This window comes from Astyanax mexicanus, chromosome 5 (genome assembly GCF_023375975.1).
Source record: "Astyanax mexicanus isolate ESR-SI-001 chromosome 5, AstMex3_surface, whole genome shotgun sequence".
Taxonomy (NCBI): domain Eukaryota; kingdom Metazoa; phylum Chordata; class Actinopteri; order Characiformes; family Acestrorhamphidae; genus Astyanax; species Astyanax mexicanus.
The window spans coordinates 14100704-14118500 of NC_064412.1; the positions used below are offsets into that span (position 1 = coordinate 14100704).

General features: G+C 39.7%; 1 protein-coding gene across 4 annotated transcripts in view; it reads right to left on the reverse strand.

Annotated features, from left to right (window-relative positions):
- Nucleotides 1-17797, reverse strand: part of dlgap4b (discs, large (Drosophila) homolog-associated protein 4b) — a 194114-nt gene that overhangs the window by 59222 nt on the left and 117095 nt on the right. For 2 of the 4 annotated variants that reach the window (XM_022675702.2, XM_022675704.2), the window contains exons 3-5: nt 15860-15909; nt 3860-4377; nt 1045-1805 (exon numbers count right to left, since the gene is read on the reverse strand). In XM_022675702.2, coding sequence (XP_022531423.1) covers nt 1045-1805; nt 3860-4295 — 1197 coding nt within the window. In that variant the 5' untranslated portion in view covers nt 4296-4377; nt 15860-15909. Of the gene's footprint in view, nt 1-1032; nt 1806-3859; nt 4378-15859; nt 15910-17797 lie in introns of all 4 variants that reach the window. The other 2 variants (XM_022675700.2, XM_022675703.2) reach the window with 1 other exon arrangement.

Genomic DNA, 17797 nt, shown 5'->3' on the forward strand with positions numbered 1-17797 from the left:
TTGATGTTTTTATATTTTGATATTTATCCAATAAAACCACTAAATGCTTATAAATTACACTTTTGCTATTTGATAAATCTGGTTTAAAAATATCCTAGAGATGTAAAAAAAATCTACTTTAACTGATGATGAAATACGGATTCAGAATCAGAAAACAGAAAAGCCTATAATTGGCTCTGTTGTTCCGTACATTGTATAAGCAGCTACTCCAGCATCACAGGAGCTATCAAGGAATCCCCTGCCTTTAGGCTGGACTTATCACTAACAATGCATTCAAGCATACAGTAAAAAAAGCATGTTTTTCAGCCACAAACATTTTTTAGTTTGTGTCCTTCATTTCTTTAAACTTTAAAACCATTTGATAAGAAACACAAAGCGGTTGCGACACAAGTTGGGAGACTTTACTCTGCTAAATATATATGAGGTCTATTAATTGTTATGAGGTTGTTATCTCACTAATGAAGCCCTCACTCACTGCTGTCATCCATTTTCTGCACAGCCTCTAATTCTTCCTCTAAATCCTTGATGTAAATGTTGCATGAATTACAATATGACTGTTCAGATTTAAGTGCTTTGCTGCAAATCAGATATAATTGAGATTTTAATACTATATACTATATATATAAGCGGCCTAAATCAGTATTGGAAATGTCTGATTCCATGCGTTTTTTGATGTTCACACAACTATACAAATAATACATTTGTCTCAAATGCAAAAAAACAAAATCTAGATCTAGAGATTTAGAACACTTTTACTCAGAAAAAGTGAATGATCATAAGCAGCCTCAGCAATGGTAGTCCTGTCAAGTACTTCTTGGGGGATACAGGTTTGACAAGCTAACAAAATCTGCATGATTATATAAAATCAGACCAGGTGAAGAAAAGGTTTGCATTTATGGGTTAATTAGTTACCCAAACAAATCCCAAGTGTTTTTGAAGTGCAGAAACTACAGTAGAACCGTAAAAGCAGAAGCCTACTACACATTACATTACATCCTAATCCTTATTCGTTCTATACTCTTTCCCACTCACCCTGCCTCGCACCTGTAGGTAATGGCAGGCCAGCTCCTGATGGCAGGACTTGGATTTGAGCATAGATCGGTCCAGCGTGGCCGAACCTTTCTGGCACATCTGTCTGCTAGGTCCCAGTGTAAGAGTAGACCAGGGTCCACTCTTTCCAAAGTTTCCCTCCACCATCATTGATCTCCCTCCTCCTCCTCCACCTCCCCCTGGGCCTGGGAGTGCAGGGAGCCCCTGGTGCTTTAGGTCGTTGTTACTCTTTGAGACTTTGAGGGTGTGCTCGCTGATGGTGTTGTAGCCGTGCATCAGGTACTTGGAAGCCGCTTGGCTGTCCAGCCCCGACCCCCCCTGCCGGCCGAGGGTCATCATGGCCATAGGGTTTCTGTAGTTGCTGATGTCGCTGTCCAAGTCATCGGAACTCCAGTAGCCAGACATGTTGGAGCGTGGCCGGCGTTTGGCCGTGCCCTCGTTCTTGGCGCGGTCTTTGCTTTTGCTGCGCCGGTGCTGTTTGTCCTCGCTACTGCTGCCGCCCGAGCGCCCGTTCATGTTGCCTTTGACAGCAGAGCTTTCCAGCGACTGGGACTTGGCGAAAAGTTTTTGGACAGAATGGACAAGGTAGCGGATTTTCCCAGGGCTGTCCGTTCGCTGCTGCTGCTGCTGTTTGGTCGTCTCCACGGCTGTGCTCCGATGGAACTGTAACGTGCTGAAACCGTCCCGTTGCCCCGGTAACTGCTTCTCAAACTGGTCTATGAGGTTGGGTGGCAACCGGTTCATCTTCCCTGCTCCTAGAAGTAAGAAGAATAGAGAAGTTTTCTGTTTCAAGGTTACTCAACTCGACTGTTCTTTTACGTTCTTGTCAAAGTGTTCTGAAGTGACAGGAACTCTTAGAAAACTGTGTACAGAGATGACTAATCTGACGTTTCATAAAAAAAAGATGCACTGCCAGTTAAAAACAACTGCTCACATGCAAGCATAATATTCCCTCTCTGATGTTAAGTTCCTGCTTTTGATGTGCTTATCTTGTCTTATCTTGTTCAAAAAGGAAAACCAGAACAAGTGACAGAAACTCCTACAAGACATGGCTGCAAGCTGCAACACGGCTCATTAAAATGGGTCTGAAGTGTCAAACGTAGTCCTGTCACAATAATTATTTTTATTTTACAATATATCATCCAAACATATTGTGCTAAAACATTTTATTGCCATTTTAAAACCAATTTATGCCACTTACAAAATGATAACAGTGTAATAAGGCAGTTACTCTCTTTTATGGTTCAGTCATTGAAATCGTAATATAAAACATATTCTAGAAAATATACAATATAAATAAATATAACAAATTATTGACATACTAGCTCATTCACATTAATGTGCTCTCCTTATTAAATTAACACATTAGGAAATATATTGAGGTCAGGTAAAATGATTGAGGTCATGATCATTTAGTCGAATAATGAGAGTTCTCTATATGGAAGTGTAAAACCATGAGTCTTAAACATTATTGTGTAAAAGAAAATCCAGCACAATTAAACCAGTGCTGGAAAACAACTCGATTTCAAGATTCCAAAACTGTTACGTAACAGTCTTGACAAAAAATTACATTAACCCGGCCAACAAGTGAAAGCTCTAGTCTAAGCTGATGAAACAATAAAACAAGATAGGAGAATATCACAATATTAGATAGGAGAATAAATGTCAGCAGAATATGGTGTTGTTGATAATGGAGAGCAGCTCATCTCCACCAGACTCTAGTTACGGGGGTTAGTTATGGGACTACATGTTGCTACAAGAACCAGGGCTCATGGCTTAGGCTTTTCCTGTGACAGTGACCACAAAAGGGGTACTTAAACTGATGAAGCAACAATTGTATGCAATTTTTAATTTTGGTTATCAGTGGATGCAATTAATAGATTGGACATTTAACAGTATGTCCAAGCCAAGAACATTTAAGAGCCTTTAGGAACCTTTAATCCTTTTATTCCACCATAAAACCCCTTCCACAGCAGGGTTCATTTCTAATCATGCTTTGCCAGTGAGAGAACTCAATCAATTAATTCTTTTGTATGGCCTCTTTACAGCATACGGACATAAATCTGGCACATTACCTAACTAAAGAAGAACACATTGGAACTCATTATATGTGAATAATGTTGTCCTAATTGTATTATCTACACTAAAACCCCTACCAAAGATAACCAACTGTCTGTAGATTCTGATTGTATGATGCTAATATCTTTTAAAATCACAAGGTGCACATTACATTACATTACATTACATTACATTACATTACATTACATTACATTACATTTGGCAGACGCTTTTGTCCAAAGCGACTTATAATAGTCAAGTACAATGTAAAATAAGTTTAAAGGTAAAACATCTTTGGATAGGGATAAAAGGAGGTCAAAGGGGAATAATAGGATAGAGCATAACATTATCAGTTTCACAGGTTATGAGAGTACAATGATAGACTGCATATAAACACAGGATGTGAGAGTCTGTTGTGCCCCATATTCTACGAAAAATGTGACTAATTCTGAAACTGCAAATTATGCTGCAAATTATGAGGGCACAGAGATTAAACACATCCCCACGGTCACAACCCATGGTTCACATCCCATAATTTACAATTAACACAGGAATGAGAACATAGCCTGTTTTGTCTCCTTTGAGGATCCGCTGTTCAGCTGTTTAATCGCTGTATCACTGTATAGTGATGATAAGCCCATATATACACCTTTAATGTAAGTATATACAGTACCAGTCAAAAGTCAGGACACACCTCTTAACTTGATGTGACACATCTCTTAGTAACTCTCTTAGGAAGTCCTGATTCTACCTGATATGGTTGCAGATCCACTGGTGATCATGGTGGTGCGTCCCACCCCGAGCCCCATGCCCATCCCCATGCCCATGGACATGGAGGTGCCCAGCGTTCCCGTGCTGATGCCCCCGATGCTGTCTCCACCAGGGGGTGAGAAATCGCCCTGCTCAAAGTGGGAGTTGTAGTGTATGCGGGGGAAGGTGCTGCTGGAGGAGAGCTGGTTGTTAAGGGGAAGGAGGCAGTCTGGGGGGAGACCGCCGGGACTGGGGGCAGGGGAGAAATGGTGGGGATCCAGCACTCCGTAATGATCCATGGCTCCGGGGAGGAGGTAGGGTGTGCGGGAGAGGGTAGAGGAGGCAGAGGGGGGGTATAGGGGGTCCAGGTGAGCGGGAGAGCGAGGGGGCTCACAGTCGGAGAGGTGGCGGGAGCGCTGGGGGGTGTAGCCTTTCATGGTGGAACGGGGTGACCCCCCACCCCCCTAGAGCAGCTGCATGGTTCCACCAGGGAGAGACACACACCCTGGAGGAGACGTCCTAGAGAGAGAGAGAGAGAGAGAGAGAGAGAGAAACAAAGAAACAGAGAAAGAGAGAGAGATAATGCATGTTTATTGTTTATGGATTATTTTTGAATTAGATTTAGAAATATTTAATATCAGTAATATCAGTATCTCTGATGACAAAATCAGTGTGATGTAGAATAGTGACCACAACTGATGCTGCTTCTTTAATGGTTCAATTTGTAATGTTAAGTCACCAAATCCTAAACATAACATCATCATATTGAAGTAAAATACAAATATTTATTTATGAGATATGGTGACCAAATCAGGACAATTAATGAGCGTCCCCCTGCCGTGACACAGGCATGGCACATCATTATCAATATTGTGTTGGTTTTTAATGATGCCATCAGGTAACCAAACAACCGAACATATCATGCCAAAACCATATCAATGTAAAATTCCAACATTTAGTTGTGAAGTAGGGAGAGCAAAATCCAAAGTAAGTCAGAATGTTAACACCCACACAATAAAATACTAAATATGATGTTGATTTAAAACCAAGGTGTTAAATAACAAAAATGTAACATCTGTCTAATGTTGGAGGTTTATTAAAAAATAGCTTAGAGACAGAGAGAAAGAGAGAGAGAGAAGAATGTTAAAGAAAGGGAGTAGCAGAGAGAAAAGAGTGGTAAAGAAGGAAGGATAGTGTGAAGGGAGTGAAGGAGAGAGAGAGAGAGTGTAAGAGCGACAAGAATAGTAAAGAAAGGGAAGGATAGTGTGAAGGCAGTGAGAGAGAGAATAATAGAGATAAGAATGGTAAAGAAAGAGACGGATAGAGTGAAAGGAGCGAGACTGAGTGAGGGGTGTGGGGGGGGCAGAATGAGTCATCATGTGTGTCAAGCTGGCACAAAAAATGGCACCAGCCGTTTGACACATACACACACACACACACGCAGACACACACACACACACACACACACACAGTTTAAAAGAGAGTCATTCAAAGTCTTGATTGGACACAATTGTTAATTGACTGGCCAGAGAAAGTGTATTGATTTTGCTGGGCCACTACCCCACTGTGCACACCTGTCAGACTGAACTCACACACACACAGACATACGCACACACACACACATAGAAACAGACACACACAGAAACAGACACACAGACGGGCACAGAGCACAGGGAACACTCCTGCTTGTACGCTGGTGGTTTGCAGGCGGTGGTTTTGCTGTTTGTGACGCTTTACAGTGAAAGTCTGACCAAAGGGGATCCTGCACAGACTGTCCATCCCTATCACTGACCCACAAACAACCTCACCACCTGCGTTATGTGAAGTCTGACTGCCAGCCACCTGCCACACACACACACACACACACACACACACACACACACACACACATACACACACACAATATACTTGTTTTTATACATTGTCAGAACATGTAGACAGGTGTATTTTCCATATGTCTGTGTATATAAGAACAAAAATATATATTTATGTACGTTACAAATAGGCTCTTCATTTTGCTTATACACATTCATAAAGAACTATGCTTGCAATAAAGATGTGTAAGTCTTTTTAAACTGGTAAAGATTTAAACTGGTAAAGATTTAAACTGGTAAAGAACCTTTAAGAGGATGATTTTGTGGCTGAAATCAAACAAAACAAATCATTTAGCTCAAAACTATTCATTCATTTTGCACTTTTTCCACAATTGCATTAATTAAACAGCCAAAATATTTTTTTGGTCCTGCTTTGCAAAGAAAAAGCAAGTACAAAAAACAATTTGAAGATATTTTTGAATACTGATCATGTTTAACATCCCAGAGGACAAATGAATAAACCCCAATATAAAAGTCACTGTTCAGTATAAATTATTATTTATTTTCACAAAACAAAAGCTTTTTTTTTGTTGCAATTTTCAGACGCACAATTTTGGTTGCCTGAATATATTTGTCATATAACTCTTTCTAGGTTAAACTGCCATCAGCCACGTGGACGTGTGAGGTACGTAATACAGCCACTCTAGCTCCGTCTCTCTCTCTGCTTCACACAGCAGGTTTCTGGACGGCACGCTGGTATTGTGGTGCAGTAAGGAGGACTGAGGCGATGGGTGCCTGCTACCCCATGTCGTGTGCCCAGACTGTCTGTGCCCTGCTACTGCCCACTTGGCATGCTGGCACCTGCCACAGAGAGAGGGAGGGGGAGGGGGGATTCTAACACCATTCTACAGGTTCAGTCAGTTCACTGACTACAGTGTTACAGTCACTGACACAACACCTGAGATACAGTAAATGCAGTACGACAATGAAGCACTGCTGTGCCAAGGCCAGTATTATAGTGAAGGACCAGCCATTCTCAAAAAAATACTAATTTCTTTGCTGCTGTCAGGAAATCGCTTCCCAAAGAAAGAGAGAATCAAGAAGAGCTTGTTCCAACCTTTAAAATCAGGCCATAAAAAAGGATAATTTGTCTACTCTCCCCTGTATGCACATACTGTATACATAGCAGAGGACATTCTACAATCAGAAATACTCATATTAAACAGGCAGGCTAGCTAGTTTTCTGCTGAACAGGTAATCACTGAGCTTCAGTAAGGTTGCTAATCATCGCTGGATAATTAATCATCACCACCACTAGTGTGGTAGAGATGGACATTTTGGACATTGCAATGTCCATATTCACTGACTCGTTTTCGCTTGCCACTGTGTTAATCTGGCAACCCATTGGCCATTTTACACATTCACTTTGATTGTACCCTTACAAATATTACTCTTCATTAAATCACCTTCTGATTACCATACAGCATTGAAGACACACACTGCTATGTCTATGTCACACCTTAGCCTGTGTCTGACTGTGTTTTGCTTTCGTCCCCATGTGCTTGAAGATTTGAAGAGCCCTGTGTTGTTATTGTGTTGTCCTGCCCTGTCATCAGTATTCCCACCATCTCGTTTTTAATCCCGCCTCCTCGTTTCCTTCTCCAGGTGTTCCTCACCATAAGCGTGTATATAGAGCCTTTTTCTTTGTTCCTTTTTATTTCTATGCTCTGTGTCTTGTGAATTCAGATCTGTTGGTGTTTTTTTGTGCTACTTTTCTGTTCTTGGGTGTTCTGTTTCTTGTTTTCTTAGTTATGTTCATTTAGTCTGGTTTTAATAGTCTTGTATTCTTTGGTCTTGTCTTTGTATTTTAGTTATCCTAGTCTTGTTTATTTGTTCATCTGATTTCGATTTTACATTTTGTTTGCTCTCATTTATTTAAATAAATCTTATTTACTTGTGCTTATGTTCACAGGTGCTTTTATGTTCATGTGCTTTCATCCCCAACTGTGACAGTCTATGTCTTTGATTGTATATATGAAACAAATGAAATGAATATCCAAAACAGCGATGTCACATGAGAGATTAAACATTCTTAACTTTCACTGAAGTTCAATGTAAAAATGATTTATTTCAGGTAATATTGAAGAATTTCTATTAGTAGATAAAAAAAAGAATTTTGACACAGTGTAAGGCACAGTTTTTGTGTTCAAATTATGTAGTAAACTAAAAAAAAAAAAAAAAATGGAGATTCTTGTTTTTCATTGAACAGTGACAATATAAGGCAATGTATATATTATTTCAAAATGTAATAAATGCGAAGATAATTTAGGTCTGTATCCTTAAAATAACCTAACCCAACCACAGCAGTGTCAGTAGGTGATTGAGCAGAAAGCTGAAGCAACACAGAGGCAAGCACTGCATGTTTTCTGAAGGTGCAGTATTCTCTGTTTTTAATCAAACCCCAAAAGCTCACACTTTCAGGTTAACATGCACATTACTGACGCCAAACTGCTGCAAAGATACAGAGTAAATGAGAAGGGGGGTGTATAGAGAGAGGAAGAGAGCAAAAGAGAGAGAGCACAGATTGAGGGAGAGATTGTAAGAGGAGAAAAGAGCAAGAGACAGAAAGCATAAAAGATAGGTCAAGAAGGAGAAAGAGAGAGAGTGAGAGAGAGAGAGAGAGAGAGAGAAAGAGAAAGGGGAAAATGCAAAAAAGCTTTCCATTCTTTTCTTATTCTTCATCTGAACCACACACACACACACATTTAAAATAAAAAAAATGTAGATCAGGTACTCTTAACAAAAAGTAAAAAAAAAAAAAGCATAAACACATTTAGTATAAACACATTAATTTCTGTTTTAATACCAAATGCAGTGATGGTCTTTAATGCACCAAGAGGTCTCCAAGTGTGCAGGGACAAAAATAAAGAACAGCATCAAGAAAAGAGAAAAGGTCGTTTTAGTTAATTGACTGTTTGCTGTTTTCCAGACAGAAACTAGAGAATCAATTACCCATCAAGTGACAGTCAATTAATTCCACATTAACATAAAATTTAATTTGCTGCCAGCAGACTCCAAAACAAGATTTCATTTAGCTTTATACTGTACACACACACACACACACACACACACACACACACACTTTATCCCCCCTTCATCTCATGATTAATAATTCTGCTCCTGTGCTTTTGCTTCGTCTCTGTCTCCTTTCCTCCCTTGATATCACTCATCTACAGACTTGGATTCTTCTAGGGTCATCAAACGGCCATTTCAAATTCAATTACTCAGAGTTAGTCAGAAGAACACACTCAGCAGGCAAAACTTGTGTGTGTGTGCGTGCGTGTGTGTGTGTGGGTCAGTGTCGAATCAACAAAACTATAACCTTTAATGTTTTTTGTGTTTCTATCCAGTATAATTATGTGAGAAATTTTTGATGTTATAGGTTACTGTGATCAGGAGTGACATCAAAACCTAACTGACTTCTGCATCTTCACAGCTAGATGAGCAGAGTACTGACAATATCCTTGCACACCTGGGAGTGCAAACACAGCAGACAGTTCTGGGAGAGCAGTGCAAAGCCATTTTGGGTGCATCAAGCTTTTATATACACTGCCTGGCCAAAAGAAAAAGAAAAAACAGTCACACTCTCTAATATTTCGTTAGACCGCCTTTAGCTTTGATTGGGTCACGCATTCACTGTGGCATTGTTTTGATAAGCTTCTGCAATGTCACAAGAATTATTTCAATCCAGTGTTGCATTAATTTTTCACCAAGATCTTGCAGCATTGAAGATGGTAGATCTGACCACTGCACAAAGTCTTCTCCAGCACAGCCCAAAGATTCTCAATGAGGTTAAGGTCTGGACTCTGTGGTGAACAATCCATGTGTGAAAATGATGATCTCATGCTCCCTGAATCACAATTGCAGCTCCATGGATCCTGACATCTTGGAATATGGCCGTGCCATCAGGGAAAGAAAAGATCCATTGATGGAATAACCTGGTCTTTATTTAGTATATTCAGGTAAGAGGTCAGCTGACCTCATTCTTTCAGCACATACTGTTGCTGAACCTAAACCTGACCAACTGCAGCATCAAGCCCACATCATTTACTTACTTAAATCCAGTGGTGATTTTTTTTTGCCAGGCAGTGTATATGATATCAAAAAACAGTGAATTAAAACGAGGTTATTTCGCAGGCTAGAATGGCTGAATAGATGGGGTAATGAACAGTACATAAAAAAATAGTACATTTAGGGGTGAGGTCCATTATCCTCCCTGTGATCTAACAGGGAGTGTAACAGATCCAAAATTGCTTTTATAGGCAATAAATGCAGTATGAATTCCTGATGAACTCCTGTTAGCTTGTGCTCTTCACATATGCAGACTTTAAGACCAGTGTCAGGATCTCAGTGAGCAAAACCTGAGTGTGTGGAGCAGAGATGTGAGGTTCAGAGAGATCACTGAGCTTTCTGGTTAAGCTGTCTCTGCAGGTTGTGAAGGGCTGTGCAGCTTTCAGCAGATGACAGACAGCTGTACAGAGCCAGTCATTCTACACTCCAAACAGCAGGGGGTGCCAGGGGGTAATACATAACATTTAACATGCTAATTATATATTGTACTCAGACACACACGCACACACGGCCTTGTCCTAATCTGTTAGGTGATCACAACACAAACAAGCCCAAAAAACATGCATCAGACAAAGTAATGATATAGCCTTCTTTGTGTTTTTCTGTGATTTCCTGTGTGTGTGGTAACAACAGAACCTGCTGTCAGTGCTTGTATACACACTTGACACACACACACACACACACACACAAACACACATGTACATGAAAGTGATTTAATTAGCTTGTAAATGACATGCTCCCTTTCTCTAGAGACTCTGTGCAAATCAGTGTGTGGCTTAGTGGAGCAGTATAACCTTACATATACCTGTAGAGAAATGCAGTAAAGATATTTTAGAGCAGTAACATGCCGCCATTGTCTAAATATTATATACACTAGTGCATCTCAAAAAATTAGAATATCATTGAAACGTTACTTTATTTTAGTATTCAGTTCAAAATGTGAGACTAATATATTATATAGATGTATTAAACACATAGATGTCTATTTTAAGCCTTTATTTCTTTAATTGTTGATGATTATGGCTTACAGCCAATGAAACCCCCAAAAATCAGTGTCTCAGAAAATCGGAATATTATTTAAGACCAATTTGAAAGTGTGGGCAGTGTGCCAAGTCCTGCTGGAAAATGAAATCTGCATCTTCATAAAATTTGTCAGCAAAGGGAAGCATGCAGTGCTGTAAGATTTTCCGGGAAATCACTTTAGACTTGATAATAAAACACAGTGGACCAACAGCAGCAGATGACATGTCTCTCCGAAACATCACTGATTGTGGAAACTTCACACTAGACCTCAAGCAGCTTGGACTGTGTGATTTCTCCACTGTTCCTCCAGACACTGGTCCCTTGATTTCCAAATGAAACGTAAAATTTACTGATGGTCAGTGATGGTTTGGAGAGCCATGTTATCTGCTGGTGTTGGTCCACTGTGTTACAGTATATCAAGTCGCATGATTGCGCATAAACACATGCAAATGTCACTGATGAAGCATGCTAATAAATGTAGCATTTCCCCCTTTTGTTTTTAACTTTGCATGAATAATTCGTCATATTCCTATATGAATAGAGAAAGCAGCTCAAAGCTCAAGCCAAAAGTAGAAGCCCCTGTGGCTCCGGCTCATTCTGTCTGCTGTGCATTACATCTCTCTCAGCTGCCTGTGGAACGATGCAGCTTCACAGCGCAAACTCCTGACTGCAGGGATGCCACATCTATCCAACAGCACCCCATGCTGAGTGTATGTGTATGTGTCAGATCACGTTCCTGCAGCAGAAGTACATGCACATTCGTGCGCACGCACACACACACATAACACACACACACACACACACGCACGCACGCACACACACACGCACACACACACACACACACACGCAGTTGAGCAGCATCATTTGAGGGCTTTAGTTTGTCACAGTGTCTCTCTGTCATACAGCAGAGAACCCATCTGCTCCTTTCGTGTTCATGTGTGTATGTCTATGGGCACGTGTGTAATGGAGAAAGATAGGGTGAAAGAGAGAGAGAGAGAGAGAGAGAGAGAGAGAGAGAGAGAGAAAGAGAGAGAGACTCTTACACATAAAAAAGAAAGCAGTGCTGGTGGTGTGAAAGCGAGTAAAAGTACGACACATAAAAAAGCACAACACAAAGGTGACAGGAACGAAAGACAGGGCAGAGGGATGCGCTCGGCTACCATATGCTCTAAATGTGTGTGTGTGTGTAAGTGTGTGCCTGTGTGTTATGCTGGGGTGAAAGAAAGAGAGAGATGCTCAATCTAACCTTGTCCTAATTACATTCTGCAGTGGTGCCATTTTTTGCCCTATTTCCATAGCTCTAAATATACTCTCTTTCGCTCTCTCTCTCTCTCTCTCTCTCTCTCTCTCTCTCTCTCTCTCTCTTTCTCTCTCTCTCTGTCTCTCACTCTCTCTCTCTTAAAATAACAAAAAAAGAAATCAGAATATGACACCACCACCAGCAGTTTTATTGTATAGAGAGTAATGAATTAGTAATTAGAGTGACATAATCAGTGTTGTTTTGTTACTGTGGCTTTTTCCACACATTTAAAATAAAACAGCGCTAGTTACGATACAGGCCTACTGAAAACTCTTTGTTTTAATGGCATCAACAGCCCACAAATACAGCTACAAACTACAAAAGTATACAATAGACCCAACAATAAATGCTTAATTTGCCTAAAAGTAAAACCGTTCAACAAAGATCATTCATTTGTATGTCTACAGTTTGCCAGAGCAGCCAAAACATTAAGTACACACAAAAACTCTCCAGTCAGGCGGCCTATTACTGAGAATTAGTTTTACATTGAAGGACAGCCTTTAAAAAGGCTTTTTAAAATAATATGACACAATATCTTTCTGATTTGCAGCCACAATGCCGTGATAGTTAGCTAACTATTGAATTAATCCAGCATGAGTGCCATTTATGACTAAGCAAAGCGTAGCACCTTCACCCCAGCGCTGAGAAGGGGTTAGACAGCCATGGCCCCGCCCCGTAATGAAAATCATGAATCTGATTGGTTAGACTGTCCTTTGACTTAGAATTCATTACTACAATAGATTCATAGATTCAAATAGATTCATTACTACACCCTTCTCAAAATCAGGAGAAGGGGCACACAGACATGTGGGCAGAAGCCATTTTAAAAAGCTTTGATTGGTTAAAACTGCCGTCAGTCAGATAAAAGTCCTGTAGCAACTAAAAAAAACACAGACTAATGCTTTGAATTAGTTGCTGTTTTTTATTTTAGTTAATTTATAAAATAAATTATTACACTTACAATAGCTATGATATATATTTCCTGATTAAAAATGATGTAATTATTTACATGCATTTATTGTCACCCCTTCTCTGAAGGGTTAGAAGGGCCTCACTGCACACCACTACCTAATATGGATTTGAAACATGCTAAAGTAAGATGCACATGAATAAATAAGCAAATTCTGTATACCAACACGTTTTTTCCACAGTTTATAATTTATTTTGCCCATTTTCCTGTGACTATAGGGCAGGGGTGGGCAATAGGTGGCCCACGGGCCAGATGTGGCCCGCAAGCATGAAACATCTGGCCCGTGAGGTTGTTTGAACTAAAATGAATGATAATGAAAAAAAAAATATATATAATAAAATGCTTCTCTGGCGAGCTTTTGTTTACATTTCTCCCGTCTCTCCCGTTCTCGTTTTTCCACCCATTCTTGGGCTATCTCCATATACAGGCATTTTTGCCCATCTATGTCTCAATTCACTGGCTGGGGCAGCAGTAGTGTATTGGACCGCGATCCTGACGACACGGGTTTGATCCCTTGTGAGGAGCGGTGTGTTTATTTATGTTTTCCTTTCTTCTTACTTGCTTTGAGATCAACTGTTTTGCAACTGGGTTTAACAACCCTCTGGGCAGGAGAGCTACTAGTCTGTAGCACTCCATCCCACTACACTTCTTTTTCCAAAGCAGAATTTTTTTTTGTGGACCGCCAAACTTAATTCACGACCCCTGCTTTAGGGAGTCCTCTTGTCTCTTGATAGCTTTAGGCTAAGAAGAAGTTTGGTGTGTGTGTGTTTACTGTGAACCTCTACCTCACTCTGCCTCCAGCCTTGTTATGTCATGTGATCACACTCAGCTCTAACGTGGAGATTAATTTCATTATATTAATTTATTTTCTATTTACAAACTGTTTTTGATATAGTCATACAGTATATTTTATGTATTGCATATATATGTGTGATAGTTAGACTTTCTATGTGGTCTTTCTTTTTCAAGTACATGGAATAAAGCGTTCATTTTAACTCAGAATATGTATTTGTTTAGCTATCTTTCTCAGGAAAGATCCAACTCTCAATCCTCTTTCAATGTGCTTATCTTTTCTGACACGAGACTAATGAAATTTTAAGCATATCTGCCCTCAGCTAAAAGGCTTCCAGGAAAGTGTAAAAAAAAAAAAAAAAAAAAAAAAAAAAAAAGAAACGGTCCCCTAAAGCCTCCCCTTCCCTTTTTATCTTCTTTTGACTTAGTGGAGAGATATCAGAATCAGCATGACATCCTTTTATCCACCGCGAGGCTTAAGGGTTAGGAAGAACCACATGAGGCGTGTCCTCCGCATCTGTACCAGGGGTGCTGCTGTTTGTGGGTGTTTGCTTTTGCTGTAGTTGCACTGCATAAATAGATAATGGCTTAACTGGGGAAAAATAGAAAGATGCAGATAACCTTCTTCAGTAAAGTACAGAAGTGTACAAAAGTCAGAAAGGTACTTAAGTGCAAAAAATCAATTTCATAAAACGCTTTAGTCATAATCAGAAAGAAAAACAATCACACACACACACAGACAGATGCAAAACACCACCCCTTAGGGGGGAAAACAGAGATTTTCAGAACTGGAATCCAAATCTAAGAACTAGCTTGTCTATCAGCATGGCCAAAGTAGCTGACCAGTTTAGTCAAGGTGATTTTATTGATGGATCAGTGTGCTTCTCAAATTGTACTGATTAGTTTTTTATCTCAGTGTTACTGATCTCTACTAAAGCATGAGTAGACTGATAAAACACTGTGCTGATCAGTTATTAATATTTTCCGCATTGCTGCTTTTTAAATAATGAAATGCCACAAAAACGTACAACTCCAAATTATGTTTACAGACTTTACAGTAAGTTTAAAAATGTTTGTACACTGAAAATAGGGTCCAGTGCTAACCCAGTAATCTAAACCACTTGCATGTAATAAATGTACTTGAAAATAGTGACAATTATACTGTTGCATCTGTTTGGATCAGTTTGTCATTAAGTGAGTAAACAAATTTGAAAATTGTAAAGTGCAATGCATCAAAGTAAAAGCAAAAATGTATTTATTATCTGTGGCATTTGTAGGACATTTGATAGATGGATTTAGGAAATGTTCAGACAAATTAGGTCCTTTTTTGTTTTTTAGATGTTGTTACGGTCTGTAAAGTTAGGACAGGGCCAAAATATCAATGACAGAAGCAGATGAGGATCACGCTGCAGATATTCAGTGAGTGTTTCAAACGAAACTGTGGGTTTACGTCACATGGACTGAGGGCTGACTCTATTTTTGTGTTCTGGGAGAAGAGACAAACACTGGGGTAAACAAGAGCTCTGAGTGTGGATTTATCTGTGTGTGTGTCTGTGTGTGTGTGTGGGGGGGCATTCGGTCAATAACAAGTGCATGTGTGTGTGTGTTTAAGAGACATTTTTACCACTAGATTGAGAAACAAATCTCTAGGGAGGAGTTTACTCCTAAACTGACACTGAGGCTGTGCTGTTGCCAGTAATACTCTAATGGATGCCTGTCAAATGTGTCAACACAAGTGGGGATATTTCCATGGCAACCTTTGGATTTAATTCCTAGTTTTCCCCTCACGTGTGGATACACATGTGTATTGTTGTGCTGTTCAGACTAGGGGTCTAAGATCAGACAACCAACCAGTGACACTCCCATTTCATCCAACCACAGAAAGAATTTAACACGGCATAAAATGCCTCTGACACACAACACCGGGGAGCGGGAACACCTACTGCACCTGCTGCAGTGCACTGTACTTACATTTGGAGTTCATCATCCAGGTGCCAGAGCCCAAATGAATTGTCAGTTCCCTGTTGAAAGAGACAGAATGATTTATTAGTCTGTTAAATAAAAACTTTTAAAGGTCACCATTTACCTTAAACAGTTCCATTCTAAGTCAAAATATAATCCACTAAGGCTGGGTTCAGCAGCATTAGCATAAGCAGCTAACAACTAGTGCTAAACTTGAGCGATATTATCTAGTGGTTTTTCCCACATAGCTTTAGTTCCCCGTTGAAAGAGACAGAATGATGAGTTAGTCTGTTAAATAAAACCTCTAAAAGGTCACCATTAACCTTAAACAGTTCAATTCTAAGTCAAAATATTAGGAGCACTATTTTATGAGCTCCACTGATCATATAGGAGCTCTTTTTAGACTGCATCTGTATCTGATTCTCTGTATACTTTATTATCCTCCATTCACCCTGTTCTTCAATAGTCAGGACCCACAGGAGAGAACACCACAGAGCAGCTATTATTATTTGGATGGTGGGTCATTATTCTCAGCACTGCAGTGATACTGATTGGCATGGTGGTGGAGTATGAGGTGTTATAAACTGTTAATGCCAATGGTTTGTGCACTATAAGGTATACCATTAATAAACATCTATTTTCTGGTCTATTTTATTTCAGAAGGTGCACTGGATTTTAAGGTGCTTCTAAATCGCTTCTGTTTATTTACAAGAAGCTTAGATTTCCAGATTTCCACTAAGGCTGGGTGCAGCAGCATTAGCAAAAGCAGCTAACCACTATGCTAAAACTGGGCGATATTAGCTAGTGGTTCTTCCCACGTAGCTTGTTTTAACACAGTAAACGTGCAGGCTACAGTTCGATATACTCACCTCTGACCGGTGAAAGAGCTAGCGCTTAGCACGGTTAGCGGGTAATGCTGCTTCAGTTTCGATGCTGGAGAAACTGAAACTCCTGTATAACGCTGTACTTCAGCAGAGTGGCTTTACTGCTCCTTATAATCTGACTAGTAAAATTCATACATAAGGTTCACCAGATTATAAGGCACACTGATGATTTTTGGAAAAAATAAATAATTTTAAGTGCACCTTATAGTGTGAAAAACACAGTACTATTTTTCACTTTAAATTAATGTAAGATTTTTTTGGTCAATTTAGTTTTTTAATAATTTCCCTAATTCTTATTTTCTTTAAGATCTGGCTCTCCAAGCACTGTTTAGCATCACAGATGTCACAATCCATAAATATGTCTTGATGCAATAGGGTTTTGTTGAAAATGTAAATATGCGAGACTAGGTCACAATGAGACTGCTCCAAAATGGCATCTGTTAGCGTCCCAGTTTCGTCATTCTGTTTCCAGCGAGAATAGAAACAAAAGAGCCTTCCTGGCTCGACTCTGAATATTTGAACAAGGACTATTAACTCGTCTTCATACATATTTAACACTACACCGCAGCACCTTTACGTTTCACCAGGGACTTGTCAAAGCAAAGCAGCTGACTGTGTTTGCGTGTGTGTGTGTGAATCTATTGGGGTTGTTTTGGGTGTTTGTTGCAAATGATTTTTTCGTACTTGGAAAAAACATCTCTATTCTAAAACCAGCTACATTCATATTCATATTGAGATGCTAAAAATACAATGAAAATGGAAATGAAACACTCACTGAGTTCACTAGGGTAATGCATTGTTCATAGATAGACTAACATATTTTACAGCTGTTGTATGTGAATGTGAGGAACTTTTACTTTCATATTTACTTACAGTTCATAGTTTACAGACTAAATTTCCTGTCTGTTTTTCTGTATACTTTTTTATCCTTCTTTCACCCTGTTCTTTAATGATCCAGACCCCACAGGATAGACCACCACAGAGCAGCTATTATGATATTTGGGTGGTGGAACATCACCATCTCAGCATTGCAGTGACACTGATATGGTGTGTTAGTATGAGT